The 19,212-nt window shown below is 28.4% G+C and overlaps 1 protein-coding gene across 1 annotated transcript; it reads right to left on the reverse strand.

The window, feature by feature from the left end:
• Positions 1-611: 611 nt before the first annotated feature.
• LOC137828837 (calmodulin-like protein 11) lies at positions 612-2,385 on the reverse strand. Its single transcript, XM_068635571.1, has 4 exons — positions 2,194-2,385; positions 1,917-2,074; positions 1,666-1,746; positions 612-1,005 (listed from the first exon to the last, which is right to left on the reverse strand). Exons 1-4 carry the CDS (start codon positions 2,273-2,275, stop codon positions 868-870), a joined length of 459 nt encoding a protein of 152 aa, XP_068491672.1. The 5' UTR covers positions 2,276-2,385; the 3' UTR covers positions 612-867.
• Between the last annotated feature and the right edge of the window lie 16,827 nt (positions 2,386-19,212).

The following is a 19,212-nucleotide window of genomic DNA, read 5'->3' on the forward strand; positions in this document are numbered from 1 at the left end:
CTATATAATGTTTGATTTCGTTAACGAAAAATCAATTAAAAATTACAGTCCATATCCCCTAAAGTATTGGTTTAGAAATCTTAAACATGTCAATGAAGTGCTTGTTTTTGATTTTGTAAGTGCATCAGATTTCCTTATTCGTAGACTCCATACATCATTATCTGGTTGTTGAAATATGATGTCGTAAGCCTATTACCTAGTCCTATCAATAAGGATATGTAAGAACCTGACTTTGTGTCACCCACTAAGGGTCCAATTGGCTTTGTTTGTTTGTGACTAACAACTTAAAGATGAAGAAGAATAGGTCTGCAATTCCTTGAAGTCAATAAAATACTAACTCAGATTTTGTTTTTGCCTATAAAAAAAATGACAAACTGAAAATGAATTTCTAACAAGTCTTGAACTCGTGGTCAAATCCAAGGAATGATGTTTTCTGTCTAAAATCATATATAGCTTGATTCAAAAGGATAATCAATCTTTAATGTAGCATTGAATACATGTGCAGGTCCATTTTCCAAGTCTTATGTTTCAGAAAATTTCTATCATGCTACAGGAGTAAGGAAATCTCAAACTCCATGATGCAACACACTACCAATTCTGAGAGCTGTCACTTGGTAAAAGTCATACATATCTAATAGAAAATATTGAACAAAAATTACAAGAATAGTAATTTAATTTTGAGTTGGAATGGATCCAATCCAATGGGGGGGGGGGGGGGGGGGGGCACTCTACTACTTGGTCATTGCTAAGTACAAGTAGAATACAGTACAACAAACAATAATAACAACACATTATTTCTTGAGAGGGAAGATTGGAAGCCAATGAAATTTGAATAATAAATTTGTCCAATTCAACTAGGTGAGTGCTTCATCGAACGGTCATCATCATCTTGACAAATTCATCATAGTTAACTTGGCCATCACCGTCCAAATCTGCTTCTTTAATCATCTGCTCCACTTCCTCATCAGTTAGTTTTTCTCCTAGGTTGATCATTACGTGTCTCAACTGCACACCCCAGAAACAAATGTAAATGTTTTTACTACTATCATAGTAGCTAGCTACATGTGTGTATAACATACTTATATACTTAGAGGGAGAGACAAAGAAATAAGATTCTCTACAACACTCAAATGTCAGACCCCGATGCATTTTCTAATCAAACAACTAATATTCATTGCATGCAGAAGTACGGTCTACTGTCCTACTTGTTAGTTTTTACATATATATAAATTACAAAATTTTGCATGTCTAAGTTTAGATAATACTAAAAATTATATTATTTTACATGTGGGAGATAAAAGATGTCATTGGGTTGGGTAAAAGCATGCCATGAGCTTTAACTCCTGAATATAATTGCATTTTTTTTCATTATTAAAACTTAAACTTGTATATTTAAAAGATGGGAAAAAAAAGTTAGAAAACTTTCTCTATATTATTAAGGTAAAAAGAAGAAAGGCAAAAGCTTTAACTCTTTTCAAGAAAAAGAGCTGTAAACTAAATTTGCAACTGATCTTGGCCCACCTACATTGTTCAGCTCAGCAGAAACCTTCACTTTATCAAAATTTTCAGAAATCTATTATGTGAATTATAATGAAGATTTGTAATGTCCTTGTCATCAAAGAAAGAAAACTAATAAAACAGAAAGATAAATAAATAAATGCATACCTCACTAGCTGATATATAGCCATTTTGATCTTTATCAAAAACCTTGAAAGCCTCTTTGAGCTCCTCTTCTGCATCAGTGTCCTAAGAGAGAAAGAACACAACACCAAACTTAGTCTTCGGTTATTGTAAAGTTTAAATGCAGATGAAGCTTTAGCGACACAAAACCAAACATCAACAGACTAGAAGTTGTTGAAATGTTATGTATGCACACGTATGATAAGAATGAATGGAACAAAAGTAGCTTAACTTACTTTCACTTTCTTGGCCATCAAGCTCAAGAACTCGTCAAATTCAATGGTTCCATTCCCATCTGCATCGACTTCGCTTATCATATCTTGAAGCTCTTCTTCTGTAGGGTTCTGATCCAATGACCGAATGACAGTGGCCAGTTCTTCCACAGTAATGCAGCCTAAAGAAGATGCACACAATTCATATGAAAATTCTATCAATCTAAAGAAGAATTCAACTGAATAACAGATACCATTTTATGAAAATTATAGACTACAAAAAAGATATTCTTTTGCTTACCATCTCCATCTTTGTCAAACAACCCAAAGGCCTCCTTAAAATCAACAATTTGTTCTTCACTCAAGACATCTGTCATAGTCATGGTGTATTTGTTTTTCGAACTTCAACCAGAAAAGAGAAAGAGAGAGAGAGGTAAAGAGAGAAAGAGAGAGAGGGTTGTGTTGTTGAGTATAGCTCAATCTTAGCTGGGCTATATGTAGAAGTTGAGTGATGCTAGCTAGTCTAGGAGGATTTGTTTTAAAAGTTTAATTTACCTAGTCAAATGAAGTTTTAATGGGTGCATTTTGTTGTTATACTTGTGGCTTTATGGTGGAAATAAGAATCAGAGAGTAATTGTAAGTGCATAAATGGGGTGGGGGTGGGGGTGGTGGTGGGCCAGGATGATTTAAATGCAGTGAATGATTTTATAATAAGTAATGATATTTATTTGATTAATATATTGCAGTGAAAATATTGACAGCTGGAAGGGTTTGGTGTTTAGGGGACAAAATAAAAGGGTTTAATTCAAAGTTCAAAGGGTATGGAGTATGGAGTATGGGGAGGTGTGTAGACTCTGCCTCCTCATCAATTTCCAATTTCCAATTTCCAATTTCTCACCACCCACCCAAAGACCAAGCTTCTTCGTTTGCTTGCACCATAAGAGAGAAATGAAATAGACATTAATGCACATTTTATTTTTCTGTGATCCTTGTAATATGGGTAATGCGTCGAGATGACACTGTCAACACGGTTTAAGAATGAAAACAAACACACATACGCGTTCTTATGTACTATTTTCAAAAGAGAAAAAAAAAAAAAAAAGGAGTTCTACGTGTGAAGAATGTGTTGGTCTGTTTTTTGTTCAAATTATATCATTTCTAAACTTTGGAGATGGGAGAAATTGTTTTCTTAATCTTTCACTCCAAGATTCACTGTTCATTAACACGGGTTTTTGAAGAACAATGATTCATTGGTGCATTTTATGTTTTACATTTTGTTAAAGATTACTTTTGCTAGCTGGTTTAAAAAAACAATCTTTTCATTATTTATTTCCTTTACCAGAGGAGGAGGTGTTTCCACCTTTTGGTCAACTTAACGCGGCATCACAAATTCAGTTTATATATAACAATATATATTCATTTGGGTCAATGAAATAAAGTTGAGAAAGAATATGATATAGTGAGACTCTTTCAAAAATTATTTTGTTGATTGAAAAATCATTAAAAATTATAAATTTTAATAAGTTCTACATTTTGTTCAATGACTTATTTTTTAATTAATATTTTTTATCAATTTTCACAATAAATATATATATATATATTAATTAAAAATGTAGATTTACTTTTTTTATTGACAAAAAGACATATACCTTATGAAAAAACATATGTAAGTTCTTTCCAATTTATCTTAAAAGTGTATACATATATAATTATTTGCTTGGAATGGTTGTCTCAATTTTCAATCATGTTGCTTTCTCATTCACACCATTATTGTTACATTCTAACTCTTACTAATATCTTTATGTGCCAATATATGTTACGTGATACATCACTTGTATACCCTTACTAGTTCCACAGATCACAATTTTCACATTTAGTATTTCACATCCAAATTTTAGCAGCAAAAGGCCACTCACCTAACTATTATAATAAAGCATTAAATCATCCTACACCTCACCTCATTCTTCAAGCCTTGTTTTCACTTTAAAATTTTGAGACCCTTCTTCATCATGCCTTCGCAATATTAATACTGATGCACTCTTCCTCTTTTGTTTTAAGAAAAAAACAGACTGGGTTTATAAGAGGGCAAATTGAACTTTCCAAAAGTATAGAAAATTTATGAAAAATAATGAAATATTAACTTTAAATCAATTAATACTTTAAACAAAATCACTTTCAGGGCAAGAAATGTTGTTTTCGATATTATTTAATCTTTTACAACTATAATAATGCAATGTCAACATAGTTGATATGAGCTGTAAAAGATAAGGAAAAGAGAATAATACATAGAATTATATTGGTTAACATAAAAAAAAATACATCCAATTATTTAATCAATCCACTAATTTCAATTTTTACAAGTACTTTACAAGAAAAACAAGAAATACAGCAAATTACAAAATGTTGTACATTATCTCTTACAATCTTCGTGAAACCTACAACAAGAAAAATTTCTTAACAACCTTATTCGAGAACAATACAACTTACAAATGAAAAAAAATATGGAAGAAGAACACCTGGACAAATTTAAGATCAAACCATAAAAAAAAGTCAGAATGTTTCAAATGTAAGTCGGTCAATTTATGATCTGGATTGCATGATTATTGTAGAAAAAACTCCAAAAAATATTTTTAAAAAGCAAAGTGCTCACTCAAAGTATTTTGTTCATCATTGTTAAACTTTGAGTTGAGTCTATTTAAAAAGAGTATGAAACATAATTTTGCAGATATATAAGTTCTAGTGATTTAAAAAATATTTTAACCAATTAAAACAAACTTTGTGAAGTATTGTCACATTTTAGTAAGTTAAAATAAAATTTTAACTAGTTAAAGTCACTTAAAGTGTCTACTCAATGATTTTAATTTATTAAAATAATGCACAATTCATTATTAAAAATGTTCAAGTGATTTTAATAAATTAAAACGAAGAAAAACAGAAAGTGTCTTTTCAATGATTTTAATTTATTAAAATTATGCACAATTTATTATTAAAAATGTTCAAGTGATTTTAATAAATTAAAACGAAGAAAAACCTAGCAAGATTCATAATAATATAATTAATTAATTAAAAATATTTTTAATAAACTAAAATTAACTTTTCATTTAAAGGAATGTTTCAAACACTTCATAAAGACATTTAATCAAAACTAATCGAGATCAAAGGATGAAAACTTATTTGCAATATATAAACATCAAAATTACAACTCAAACACAAGATCAAATCTTTAAAACATGCATCATCAAATCTAAGTGATTGGGAGGATCAAAACAACTTCAATCAAGCTTGCTTCAATCTTTAATCTCAATACTCTAGTATTTTATACTTCAATAGTATTCTTATCCAGGTGATAAATACTACAAATATGAAGATGAATGATCTTTTAATTCACTTAATATTGAACAACCAGTTTCATGGGCTTTCTCATGAAAATCCTTACACCTCTTTGACTACTATTTTGGAGTTATGTCTTACTATGAAAAGTCTCCAAGTGCCAAATAATGTCATTTGCCTAAGTCTCTTCCCATTTTTATTAGTAGGGAATTCGAAGACATGATTGCACTTATTTTTAGAAAACAACCTTATTGTTTAGGATAATTTAGTATCCAGGTTTTGAAAAAGTACTTTCTTCATTCTAAGGTCAATCAAAGGAAGCAAAAAATATTTTCTTTTTCGACAAGATGTTGATGAATCATTTAGTCATGTTTGGGATTGGTACAAGGGATTTCTTAGGATGATTTCTATCCATGGTTTTGATGATTCTCAGTGGGGTTGATTGAAGCCATAAAAAATTGATGCTTGATGCTTTGCCTAGTAGAATGATTAAATGGAATGAAAGACACCTAATGAAGCTTGTGAGTTGATAGAAAACAAGACATCTAATGATTATGAAATCCAAAATGAAAAAGCTCCTACTAAAAAGAGAGACATGTTAGAACTCCAATCTCAAGATGTTAGGTTAGCTCAAAGTAAGATCATAACTCAACAATTTGAAATACCATGAAGGAGACTTCTCAACTTCCAACCTATAAAAATAATGAAAGTCTCTCAAGCTCGACACCACCTAGTGTCTTATTGTAAATTATATGGTGATAATCATCATGCTCATTTAGCATTTAGAATTCGCACTTCTAACAATTTGACATACAACTAACATTATCCTTAGATGTGATTAATGTTTCTCCTAAGTATGAGATTAGATTGATATATTATCATTTTACACCATCATAAATTTATCTAAATATAGTTTGAAAATCTTATTCATATAATCCACAAATACTGTTGGAGCATTAGTCACTTCAAAAGGTATGACTAGTACTACATATTCATAGTGGCCATACCTAGTCTTTAAAGTTTCCTTTTATACGTATTTAGCCTTCATTATGACATGATGATATCCAAAACTCAAGTTAATCTTGGAGAACACCATTGCACCATGAAGTTGGTCTAAGAAAATCATTAATCATGAACAAAATATATTTATTTTTTATAATAAATATTCAACTATTTATAATCAATGAACAATCTTGATTATTGATATTTCTTCTTTACTAATAAAACTAGAGCTCCACATGAAGAAATATTCGATCTAATGAATCCTTTTTTAACAAATCTTCAACCTATTTCTTCAACTTTACCAGTTGAGTTGATGTCATCATGTATGAGACAATCAATACTAATTGAACACCCAAAATCATATCAATCGACAAATGTATCTCCCTCTAAAGTGGCAACTTAGGAATATCATCTAGAAAATAATTCATATACTCGTGCACAACCTACATATTTTTCACCGAACTATCCTCTTTTATCTCTAATTGAGTTAGCAACATATAACATTTTGTACTTACAAAAACTTATGAGTTGAAACTATAATCTTCCTTTCAAAAGTAGGAAATGTCAATTGCATATAGCCAAAATCTATTAGAATGTGATTGTAGATAACCAAAAAATCCTTAAGATAAACATGCAAGCCCTTTAGAGGCATACAGATAAGACATAATCATCATATCTGATATGGGTGTAGATATCAATAAATCACCATTGTAGCTCTCAAAGGGAGTCTCAACTTCTCAACACTGAAATTGGACACAAAATAATTGACATTTATAATCATATAAAACTCGTAAGGACAAAACTTCAATAAAGCACATAACTTATACCAAATTGTCACACTATAAAACCTTAGTTTCATTGATAGTAAAAACTCAACCTATTACTTTAGGTCGTTCCTCAATGCTTTAAGGTTTATGTTGAATGAACCCAAAAAAAAGTATATTCATATCATGATCTGCAATGTTTATCCAAATGAACTGACTTTTGACATTAAAATCATATCCACTAGGAAGTGGATTGTCTGAAATCCCTAATCATATATGGTCATCTACTTCTGAAACATTTAGAATTTGTGTTGATATCTCGACCTAGTCCCTCTAGATGATTGGGGTCGATAATATTGTTTCTTTTTTTTTAATTTTCTTATTGTTGTTAAAAGAACTATTGGTCTAATTTTCTTATTGTTAAACCCTAAACCCTAAACCACTCTATTTGTTGGCTTATAGTCCCCCAACCACCTTGGCTTTTTGTAATTAAAGTACAAACTATGTTAAATAAAGGAATAATAACCTACTTTATCTTCTATCTCAATCCCTTTCAAACTTCCCGCATCTCCAAGTCTCATAAATGACTTGGGTATAAAATCTGGCTAGATGTTTAAATGTAGCATTATACTATAGTACATAAAGATTGTCATGTGTCAAATACTTGAAATCCAACTCTATAGTATATCAAGTGTTATATGGAAGGTACTCCTTTAGGAATATCTATCTAATGGTGTATCGTGGTAGGACATCACCCTTAACACCTAACATTTGTCTCATGTTCATCCACCAAAACTCAGTATCATTAATTAACATATATACCATATATGGTATTTTTTTTTCTCCTATGAGAACTATATAAAATCGATCATTTTCTCCATATCTCTAGTCCAATGATATGTTTTATCTATACCAAATCGCTCACTGAATTTTGGATTTTCTATCTCATAAACACATTAAGACTATCATATGCAATATGGTATACTGGTGATGCATTCTTATTTTATTGTGCCATGGTGCCATTTTATTGCTATAATGTTAATGTTATCATCTCAATGACTCATGTGATATGTGGCATATCCATATAGGAAGAGGTGTAGTGGGTCTACACGTCATCTTCAACATTGAAGAAATAAGATTAAATATATTTACACAATATTTTGATCAAATTCTTTCATTACTTATAACACATATCCACATAACAAAACATAATACTACCCACTCTCTAGAGGTTTCATCTACTCTTATAACACTAATATATCATGTCAACTCATACTCGCATACTAGAACATGTATATAATATGTATTACACAACATTGGAACATAAATCCCCCAAAAGTATGTACATTTTTTAAAATAAGACCTATCACTTTTAATGTGTAGCTCCACTAATATCACTTGCTCCCATACCACGTTCAATCATAATAGTTCACACTCATACACAAAGATGACCTAATTTAAAAAAAAAAAATCATACAACATCTTATATATCAATCATATCATATCATCAACATCACACACCACATATTACAACTAAATCACTCTCACCCAAGATGCAAGATCCTTAACTACATCTCAATGAAACAAATCAATTTGCTACACTCAACACCTTCCAAAATATTCATATGAAGCATGACTTAATAGAGACTAACACCTGACCCATCAAAAATACCACTGATAAAAACTAAACTCATTTTCTTATGTGAGGGTTGTTACTTGCATTTGCTATATGTTAGGGAAAAATCCAATGCCCGTGATTTTGTTTAAGATTTGATAACAACCAAGTATAAAATATGGTTATGCTTCGTTTGTAAAACGATAACTTCGTGTCAACAAAAAAATCATGTAAAATACAAATGTTTTGTTTGTCAAACGGTGCAACATTATGTTGTCTTCTTTTATGTTTAATAAAACATGGATATGCTCAAATGATACATACATAGAATTAAGTTAACCTTACACTTAACACACATAGACACACATATATGCTTAGTTTATGTTGCCAGGAATGTTCCTTTCATATGCAGAGAATATTCGTTCAAGCACAAGTAACATTAATGATCTCTTTGATGAAGAGATAAAGTTATTTGTCTTCAATAACTCCTTGACGTTAGCATTGCCAATTTTGGAAAGACTATATACTTTGTACAACTCTGTGCTTTAGACAAAACCAAGCCAAGACACGGTGTCCAAGAAGAGATTAGTACATCCAACCACTAGGATGTTACATAAAGAAGATAAGAACAATCAATTCTACAAGGAGTGAATTTAATGCATCATTTATAATAAAGCTCATTAAAAGAAATAGCAACATTCAAGTGAGTTGAAGTTGTTCAATAGTCATAAACAATTTGCAATGGTTATATTCTTTAACACTTATTGAAAGCCATTAACTAAGAATAACACGAGACCACGTTGCATCGTGCTAAAATATTGCTCAAATTTTTGCGCCTTTAAAGCTTAATAGAGAACATTGTTCATGTTCACTTAGCAAACTAGAAGAGAGAGAATAACCTTGTATACGTTGAAATATGTTATCACTCTCAAGTGAGAATCCTTGTGATCTTTGGATCACTAATAAGATAATTTACTTATGATAACCAAAAGTAATTGTTCGACAAAGAATACTCAATCATTAGCTAGGAACTATCGTTTTTCAAAGAATACTTAGTTTTAGCCATGACTGACTGAGTTAAAAGTGTAAGAATGTATGGCTTTAAACTAGAGGGGGGTGAATGGTTTAAAGAGGGTTTTCACAAACTTTTAAGTCTAGAATGAAATTACTTCGGGAAATACTTGATTAAGAAATCAGTTTGCCAAAACACAAAGCAAATAAGCACAACACCAAAAAAACAATCGGTTGTTTATACCAGTTAACAAAATATAAAACTGAAATTAAAGAGTTTTAGGATAGAGAGAATGCACACAGAGGTTTATACTGGTTCACTCTTAACCAAGAGCTACATCCAGTCTTCCCAGAAACCACTGGGGAATCCACTAAGCAATCAACCCTAGATTACTTACAACACCACCAAAGAAGTGACCTTGATCCCCTCAAGACACATACTTTCTTTGGCTCAGCACAACACCACTAAGAATGCTGATATTGACAACCTCAAGAACACACAACACTTCTCAGCTATACACACAAAGTTCTTTCAAAGGTACAAAGGATTACACTTGTTACAGAACAGATCTGAAATCAATACAAGATGAAAATCCTATATCACACTCTCTTTGATCCAAGCAATCTCAAAGCAATCTCTAACTCTTTCAAAAGCAAAATAAGTGAAAAACTCAAATCTGTTTTCCTTTGATTAAAACTTAGTTGTTGGTTACAAAATCTGAACAAACTATTTATTGCGTTCAAAGCGTGGTCAAAGCATTTAAAACTGGAGCGTATTCAGTTATAAAAATCATTTAATGCTCAGTCAAAGCACAAAACAGTTTTCTGTTATGGTCGCAAAACAAACAATAGGTTGTTTTCACGAATCAATCGGTTGTTTTAGTTTGACAGCAAGTCAACCATCAAAAACAGTTTTCAACCTTTCTAAAAACACGTAAGTATAAAACAATCAGTTGTTTCGACAAAACAACAGGTTGTTTTTCACTTAGTTTGAAAAACACTTTTCAATTAAAAGGTTTGAGAGTGCTTAAGATTTGGATTCAATCAAGAGTGGATTTACACATAAAATCTACCCAGATCCTATTTAAAGATAGCTCAGCAACAGCAAGCACATCCAACCTTACATCAACCTTCAAAGGGTTTGGATTCTTCAAAGCTTAAACACACTTGATTTAACAAAAAGGATACTTGTTCTAGCCACTCTTGGCTTGATCCAAAGAATACTGACTTTTATCCAGGAGTGGTTGTGTCTAAAGAATACTCATTTTTAGCTAGGAGGACTTGTGATCCAAAGAATACTTTTTCTTTAGTTAATAATGACTATGGTCTAAAGAGTACTCATTTTTATCTAGGAGTGAATGTAGTACAAAAAAATACTCATTTTAGCTAAGATTGGTTGTTGTCCAACGAATACAAATTTAGCCAGGAGTGCCTGGATTCAAACAATACTCAAGGGGTTAGCCAAAAGTGGCTAGTAGCCCAAACAATACTCAAGGGATTAGCCAAGAGTGGCTAGGAGCCCAAACAATACTCAAAGGATTAGCTAAAAGTGGCTATGTGCCCAAAGAATACTTGTGTTGTACTTTGTAGCATTAGTATGCTTAGTGGAACTCAATTTATTGATTGAAATCTGGATGTAGAATGTTATGTTAGGTGAACCAATATAAAAGTATAATGTGTATTTCTTGTTCCGTTTATCCTTTTTACTTTGTATATTGTTAACATTTATACTAATCTAAGAGGAAGATTCACTATAAGAACTATCCAAGAATTTCAAGATTTTTATGTTTAGTTCTTTCGAGATCAATGGGGTGATTTGTAATATGTGTAAAAAAAAAGTTCACATCTACCACCATCTCCTTTTCTACATTTTGAAGAGCTTATACTTTTGTATGAGATCATGTTTCCTAACACGTTTAACATATGAAGTTCCTTCATGAGTAACTTCAAGAATATCCAACATATCTTTAGTTGATGAACATTGTGATACCCTGAAAAATTCATCAAAATTCAACGCAGAGGTTATGATATTATTTGCTACACAATCATATTGAGGGTTTTTTTTCAACATCAGACCAGTTAGCCCATGGTTTTTTGATGACTTTTTATGGCAAGTGCACTGCATTTTCAGAAGTAATAATGTGTCCCTAAGGATGGATATCGATCTCACAAGGAACAGTCGAATATTCAAGTAAAAGATTCACAAAATATAAAAATAAAATAATAAAAGTTGGTTTGAAAATTGTTATAATGGCAAAAATTAACAAGAAAATAAATCAAAGAGTAATTGCTTAATTGGAAAAATAGGGATTGAGTTTCAACTTTCTCAATCTTTGGTGTTTAGATTAGCTTGATAATATTATGTCCTTTGATTGATATTGATGCCCGTATAAAAATCATTTATATTGATTCGTCGCATATAAAATTATTAAGAATGTTTCCTAAATATCAATTCCTCGCATATTTATAAAAACAACCTATAATCAAGTTCATACGTTAATAACAATTAACATTTCAAGTTTATTCCTAGCACTCAAATATGTTAAGTATTTTGTTTAGGTTAGAACCCTAAAAATACTTTCCAGTCTTCTAGATCAAGAGTTATAAACAAAACAACAATACAAATAATCAATCAAGAACATAATATTATGTTCAGAGATCACCTTAATAGATAAGAGTTTGAACAGATTACTCTCAATCCCAAAGGGTAGAATTAGCTATTAGGAAAATTCAGAATTAATTCTCCCTGTTTAATGTAGATACAAGATGGACACTTACAGAAGTAATAAGTAAATAATAGAAAATAGAGCAAATAGAATAATGACACGTAAAATTTTTAACGTGGGAAAACATTCCTCAACATGAGAAGTAAAGCCCACGGGACCTAGTCCAGAAAATTCCTCCACCATGAAAGTAGGATTACAATATTTGTTTCTTCTCACTTTGTGAGGATAACACTCAATCTCATCCAACAATGATGGAATACAACAGCTCTCTAGCATCTCACTAGGATTTCTAATCTCACCATTATGGTGAAAATGCCTCCACTATGAAAGTGAGATTATAATATTTGTTTCTATCACTCTGTGAGGATAATTCTCAATCTCACCCAAAAAGGATGGAATACAAAGTCTCTCTAGCATCTCACTAGGATCTTTAATCTCACCATTATGGTGAAAACGCCTCCACTATGAAAGTGAGATTACAAAGACTCTCTAGCATCTCACTAGGATTTCTAATCTCACCATTATGGTGGATATCTACTCTCTCTTTTTCTCTATGTTGCTCTTCTCACTACTTCATTGCTTCATGCTTCTCTTCCTCAAAAGTTCATTACATTTTTAAAAAAGAGTAACAATTTCAAAAAAAACTTTTAAATGGCCATCACTAAATATATTCAATGATTGGTTACCAATATTAATTGGTCATAATCTTCTATTAAATTAAAGAGTCATTCTCAACAATTCTCCCCTTTAATTGACTTAATTGAGGGGAATCAATAATTCAGGTCCCCCACAACAGTATTACCAATATTCATTGGTCATGGTCTCCCATTAAATTAAGGAGGGATCTCTAACATTAGCCACACATCTTCAAACACCTTTGATTCTCCCAATTAGGTTACAAGTCACTCAATGGTGTTTCCCTCTCAATCTTGCACCTAGGGTTGTGCCTCCAGCCCCCTATTTAACCTATTTTGCTAGAGTTAAGTGACTTCTTGTGTCGAGCTGATGGGCTTATTGATGAAAATGTAAAATGACCCAATTTGTCTGACGCATTCTCGCTCAAGTGAGATGTAGGTCGCTCAAGCGAGAAAGGCATCGATTTTCGAGAATGCCACTGGAGCCTTCTCGCTCAAGCGAGAATGGGCTCACTTAAGCGAGATTCCTTGTTGACAAAACTTGGGAATAAAATACTCTTATTCAAATAAAGATCATAAAATATGTAAAATGGTATAAATTCATAATTAGAGATTATTTTATATGTAAATTAGAAATTACTACTCATAAGTGGCTATATTTTAATATGAAATATTACTGAAATTAGGCACTTGTCATTTTTCAACATGTTCCTTGTCTACAACATGTATAGGCACAAAATGTCCATTTATAATAGCATCCTAAATACCCCAATCAATTAATTTTATAAAAATCTTCATTCTAACTTTCCAAAACTAATAATTCAGTCCACAAAATATATGTGGTCTATTAATAGAGGAACCTTCAACAAAAGACAATTTGTTCTTAACCATTTTTTAAAACAAGAAACAAGGACCGAATCCTGAGTAAAATTCAAGAACTAGCTCAAGATACCAATTGTTACAAACGTTGGCTGAGTTCAAGAGGAATGTAATGTAGTTAAACGAAAAAATGAATCAGTTAAATTTTGTCAAAGCAATTAATCAATCAGTTGAATTTCTGGATGTTCAAGAAATACTACATGAAATCTGAATAATGCAGAAACGTAAAGAGAAAGAGAATCACACGAAATTTTTATACTGATTCACTCTTTCTCAGGAGTTACATCCAATCCCTAACCACACCAACAAAGAATTCACTAAAAATAAATATTAATACAAATCAAGACAATCAAGGAAATAACTCTTGAACCCTATAAGAACTTTTTACAAACACATACAGCAAGAACCACTATGAAACTTAGACACCCTATATAATTTCATATGACACCACACTTAGAGTTTTTGAATTAAGAATGAATACACCTGAGCTTTATGCAGCATAAACTTTCAGATTTTGGTAAAACACATAAATCAATCTTCTCCAAGAAGGCTAAAATGTTTTCTCCAAAATTCAAGGGCTTAGTAAAAAGTCTTTACTTTCTCTTAGAAGCATGAAAAATCTATTCATTTTTCTATCCTTAAAACTTTTCTGAAAACCATATTTAAATTATAAAAATAGTTTGGATTTAAAACTAAAAATGACATTTTTAAGAGATTAGAACTTTTAAATAATCTATTGATTTTACTTAAAAATAAAAATAGTGAATTTAAGTCAAGGTTTTAAAATCAACACTATTTTGTAAAACAAATTTTAACTTTATGAGAAAATGTTATTTTTGATAAAAACATATTCCTAAACTTCACTTGTTATATCACCTATAATAAGTTCTAGAAGTATAAATCACATTATTTCATCAATGTTTGAGTGATCATGTTATCGATTGAGAATTAACACCTAATTGCATGGTCTCACATGTTCAAGAAACCCATGCACTACCACTACAAGTCAATGTTTGAGTGATAAATATATTCTTTGAACATCATCACTTTCAAAGAAAAGAAAATTATCTTGGTCTCTCTCGCTTAAACTATAAAATTTCACTTAAATTATACACCATATCACTTGAAAATCAATATTTTCACTCAAACAATAATCAACAATCACTACAAGAAAATCATTGATTAAAAACCAATTTTAGAAACTAAAAATAATTAGTTGCTATAGTGACCAAATTAGAGACTATTTTGGAGACTAAAAAAAACTTTTGGTTTCTAAATTAGTTTCTATTATTGTTAAACGGTTTCTAAATTGGTATCTAATTAGCTACCAAAGTTTTAACTACCAATTATTTAAATTATAAATTTGGTAGCAAAAATTTTGGTAGCTAATTAGATAACAATTTATAAATCATTTAACAATAATAGAAACTAATTTAGAAAACAAAATATATTTTAGTCTTCTAAATGAACTCTAATTTGCTCACTATAGCAACTAATTATTTCTTGTCTCTAAAATTAATTTCTATTTAATGATTTTTTTTGTAGTGAATGTATATAATAATGACTCATCACTTGAGCCGTATTATATCAAATAGGACAATTTTCATAAAATCACTATTAAAATTCCATTTTCAAAGATTAATATTACATAAAACTACTCTAATATGCTAGTTAAAATACAACATATGTATATCATGCATATACTCCACAACATTACTCAAACTCTTACCATTCATATACATATTTATACAATCTCCTTTATATAAAAACACATATCTAGATAATCAACATCGGATTTTTATTATTTCACCTTTTTTTATCTTTTATTCTTATATAAATTGAGTTAACTAATAAAGAAATCATATACAAATAATTATTTGTTAATATTAAAGTCAAAAAATTGGAGCATTGAAATTCAATATTTAACGAAAATATTATTAATTTTATTAGAATTTAGTTACTTCTCAAATTTAACCAATCTAAACTAAAACTTATACTAATAGAATATATCCATGAAAAAAAAACAATATAAAATTACAATATGTAGTACAATTTTGGAAAAGGGTCTAAGGTAGAGATGTGCGTACCAGTAATGTACCATGCAAGAAGCCTATCTATTCATTTTCTTATTTTCTTTGCATTTTGAACTGTTGAAATGTTGGGAATTTATTATTCGCTATTGATTTCATATATCACACCAAATATAAACCAATTTTTAGAAATCAAAATAATTAATTCTAATAATAACTAAATTAGAGATTATTTAAAAAAAAATAGTTTTTAAATTAATTTTTATTATTGTAAAATAATTTCAAAATTGGTATCCAATTAACTACCAAAGTTTTAAGTACCAATTATTTAGATTCTAAATTTGGTACCAAACACCTTAGTTGCTAACTAGATGAAACCATTTAACAATAATAAAAATTAATTTAAAAACTAAAAAAAATTTTAATTCCTAAAATGATCTCTAATTTAGTCACTATAACAACTAATTATTTTTTTTATCTAAAATTAGTTTCTATTTCTCTTGTAATATATATATATATATATATATATATTATTTCAATAATTTAATATTTATATTTAAATAATATATTATTATATACTAAAAATCTATAATTTATAATTTGAATGGAAATAATATTAAAAAAATAATATATATTAAAAATTTACTTGAAAAAAGTACAATATTATGAAGTAATCTTTTTATGTTGATATTATATCTACTTTTTTATTTATTTTACTGTTAGCTATTTAAAATACTTATAAGATTTAAAATATTCTAATTTTAAAATATAATTAAAAATTAAATTTAAACATCAAATTTATATCTAAAATAAAGTATTTCATTATATATTATAAATAAATACACAGACATAATAATTATTCAATTATTTTTTGGAAAATTGGATTATTTGTTTACAGTAATATCCTATGCAATTGTGGTCTCCATTTTTCTTTCATATACACGTGGTATTGTCAGGATGAATTTAAATAAGTACAGTAATACTTTGAGTATTGTTTTAGAAATTAATTTTAAAAAATTATACAAAATTTGAAGTTTTAAAATATCTAATTATAAGTTTTTAAACATGATTTTTAAATTTAACAACTTTTTTAATCATTTATTTATTTTGTTGAATTTCATTTCACTATTAATAAATGGTTCAGCAAGATTTCTTTTTTAAATATATCTTAATTATTTAATTTTTAGTACAATTTAACTTAAAATTGTGATGGTAATTAGTGGTAACAATTTAAACTATAACTAAAAAGTTGCTGCTAATTACCGATAATAGTTTTTTAGTGACATTGTCCCTAGATAGAGTCTTAAGTTAGTTTAAAGGGATTATATTAAACTGAATATTGATTTTAAAAATAAGAGACCTAATTGAATCAATTTAAAATTAAAGAAGAATCATTTACTATAGTGATGGACCAAAAGATAATAAAGCTAACTATTTTAAATGGAGACAAAAAAGACACATTATCTGGAATATTAGTTTGTGTTAAAAGCAAGATGTAAATATGAAATTTATATTGAGTAAAGATAAATAAGTTCAACAATATATACAAGTGATAAACAAATTTAATTTCTTTTATTAATTATGATGAGTTTAATTATACGGTGTAATATTAGTGAAGATTCCTTTTATCACTAATTATCTTTTTAAATAAAATTAAATACTTTAAAATCATAAATATACATTATAAAATATCATTAAAAATCAATTAATTTAAAAATAAAAAATAATTAATAATTATATTAATTAAGTTAGATATTATTTTATAAAAAAAACTATTGATACCTAAAGTAATTTATATTATTAATATAAATTTATAAAATAGTTTTTAAATTAATATTTAATATTAACTATCAAAATTTTAGTTATTAAATAGTTTATGTTTTAAATTATTTTAAATAATTTAAGCAAAGATTAATTTAAAATTTAAAGTAATTAATAACTAAAATTTTAATATTTAATGTTAGATATTAATTTAAAATTTACTTTATAAATTTTTGTTAATAATAAAAAATATTTAAATATTAATAATCTATAGTTTACAAAATAGTATATTTTTTAGTTAGTATAATAATTAATTTTTTAGTTTCTAAATTAATTGATGTATAATATTTTATAAAAAAAAAGTATTAATATCTAAAATAGTTTATTAATATAAATTTATAATAATTTTTAAATTAATATTTAACATTAATTATCAAGATTTTAATTAATAACTATTTTATGTTTTAAATTAGTCTAACTTATTTAAGTAAAGATTAATTTAGAATTTAAAATTATTAATAACTAAATTTTTTATATCTAATGTTAAATATAAATTTAAAAATTATTTTAAATATTAATAATTTATAGTTTATAAAATAGTATATAGTTTAGTTAGTATAATAATTAATTTTTTAGTTTCTAAATTAATTGATGTATAATATTTTTTTAATACTGATATCTAGTAAAAAGGACCTTGTAAATTAAAGGTGAATCTTATCCATGCCTATGAGATAGGGTGACCTAGAAGGTTAGCATAAAATAAAATTTGAGTTGTTGGTGATAAAAGAGTTGGATATTTTTTTTTTCTAATGCATAATATATAGTGATACAAGTTTATAAAAGTACAAAATATTAGTTGCTAGTCACTTACGATAAAATAGAATATATTTGTGAATCTAGTAAAGTCTCAGCGTAGATCACTGCCTTTCATCAAAATAAAGAGAGGTGATCTTAAACATTCTTCAGCATCATCATAGATATTATAGTAATAATAAACTATACATTAATCTATATTCTCTCTTTTGTTTCTTTAACATCATAGGTTAAAGAATCATAATTAATATATTAAAAACCTTGACATAAAAAATGAATATTTTTCTCAATATTGTTTATAACCAGCTTATAAAATTTCAGTGACAGCATTTGACATTGGTTTTGCGGATAAGTATAAAAAAATATTTGTAGAAATGGGTGTGTCTAAGATATATAAATTTTCAAAATATAGTCAGAAGATATGGGACATTAGTAGTGTAAATTTTTTATGATATATCTAGAATTTTCAAACTTCAAAGATATGTCACTGAGATTTATTTTCTGATTATTGATGTATGTTAAAAAAATGAACAACTTGCATACATGAACTAGCTAATAACAGCAATCCATATATATTCAGTGTATATAGGAATTTAATTATGTTTCCCCAGACACGATTAGTGTAATTTATTCCAATGAAGATACGATTTAAAGTCTTGAAGACAATGAAAAGGAAAGAAATAGCATAAGAGATTCAGATTCAAAAATACTATAATATGGACATTAACAATTCAGAAGTTAGGGTTCATACACA

The sequence above is a fragment of the Phaseolus vulgaris genome, chromosome 7, assembly GCF_000499845.2.
Source record: "Phaseolus vulgaris cultivar G19833 chromosome 7, P. vulgaris v2.0, whole genome shotgun sequence".
NCBI lineage: Eukaryota > Viridiplantae > Streptophyta > Magnoliopsida > Fabales > Fabaceae > Phaseolus > Phaseolus vulgaris.

Bases quoted from the DNA above. Each gene is read 5' to 3' on its own strand.
- LOC137828837 (XM_068635571.1), bottom strand. From the start codon at position 2,275: ATGACTATGACAGATGTCTTGAGTGAAGAACAAATTGTTGATTTTAAG. The intron at 1,747-1,916 runs GTAAGTTAAGCT...TTTCTCTCTTAG, and splicing joins TGATGGCCAAGAAAGTGAAA to GACACTGATGCAGAAGAGGA. The intron at 1,006-1,665 runs GTATGCATTTAT...TGGGGTGTGCAG, and splicing joins GCTATATATCAGCTAGTGAG to TTGAGACACGTAATGATCAA.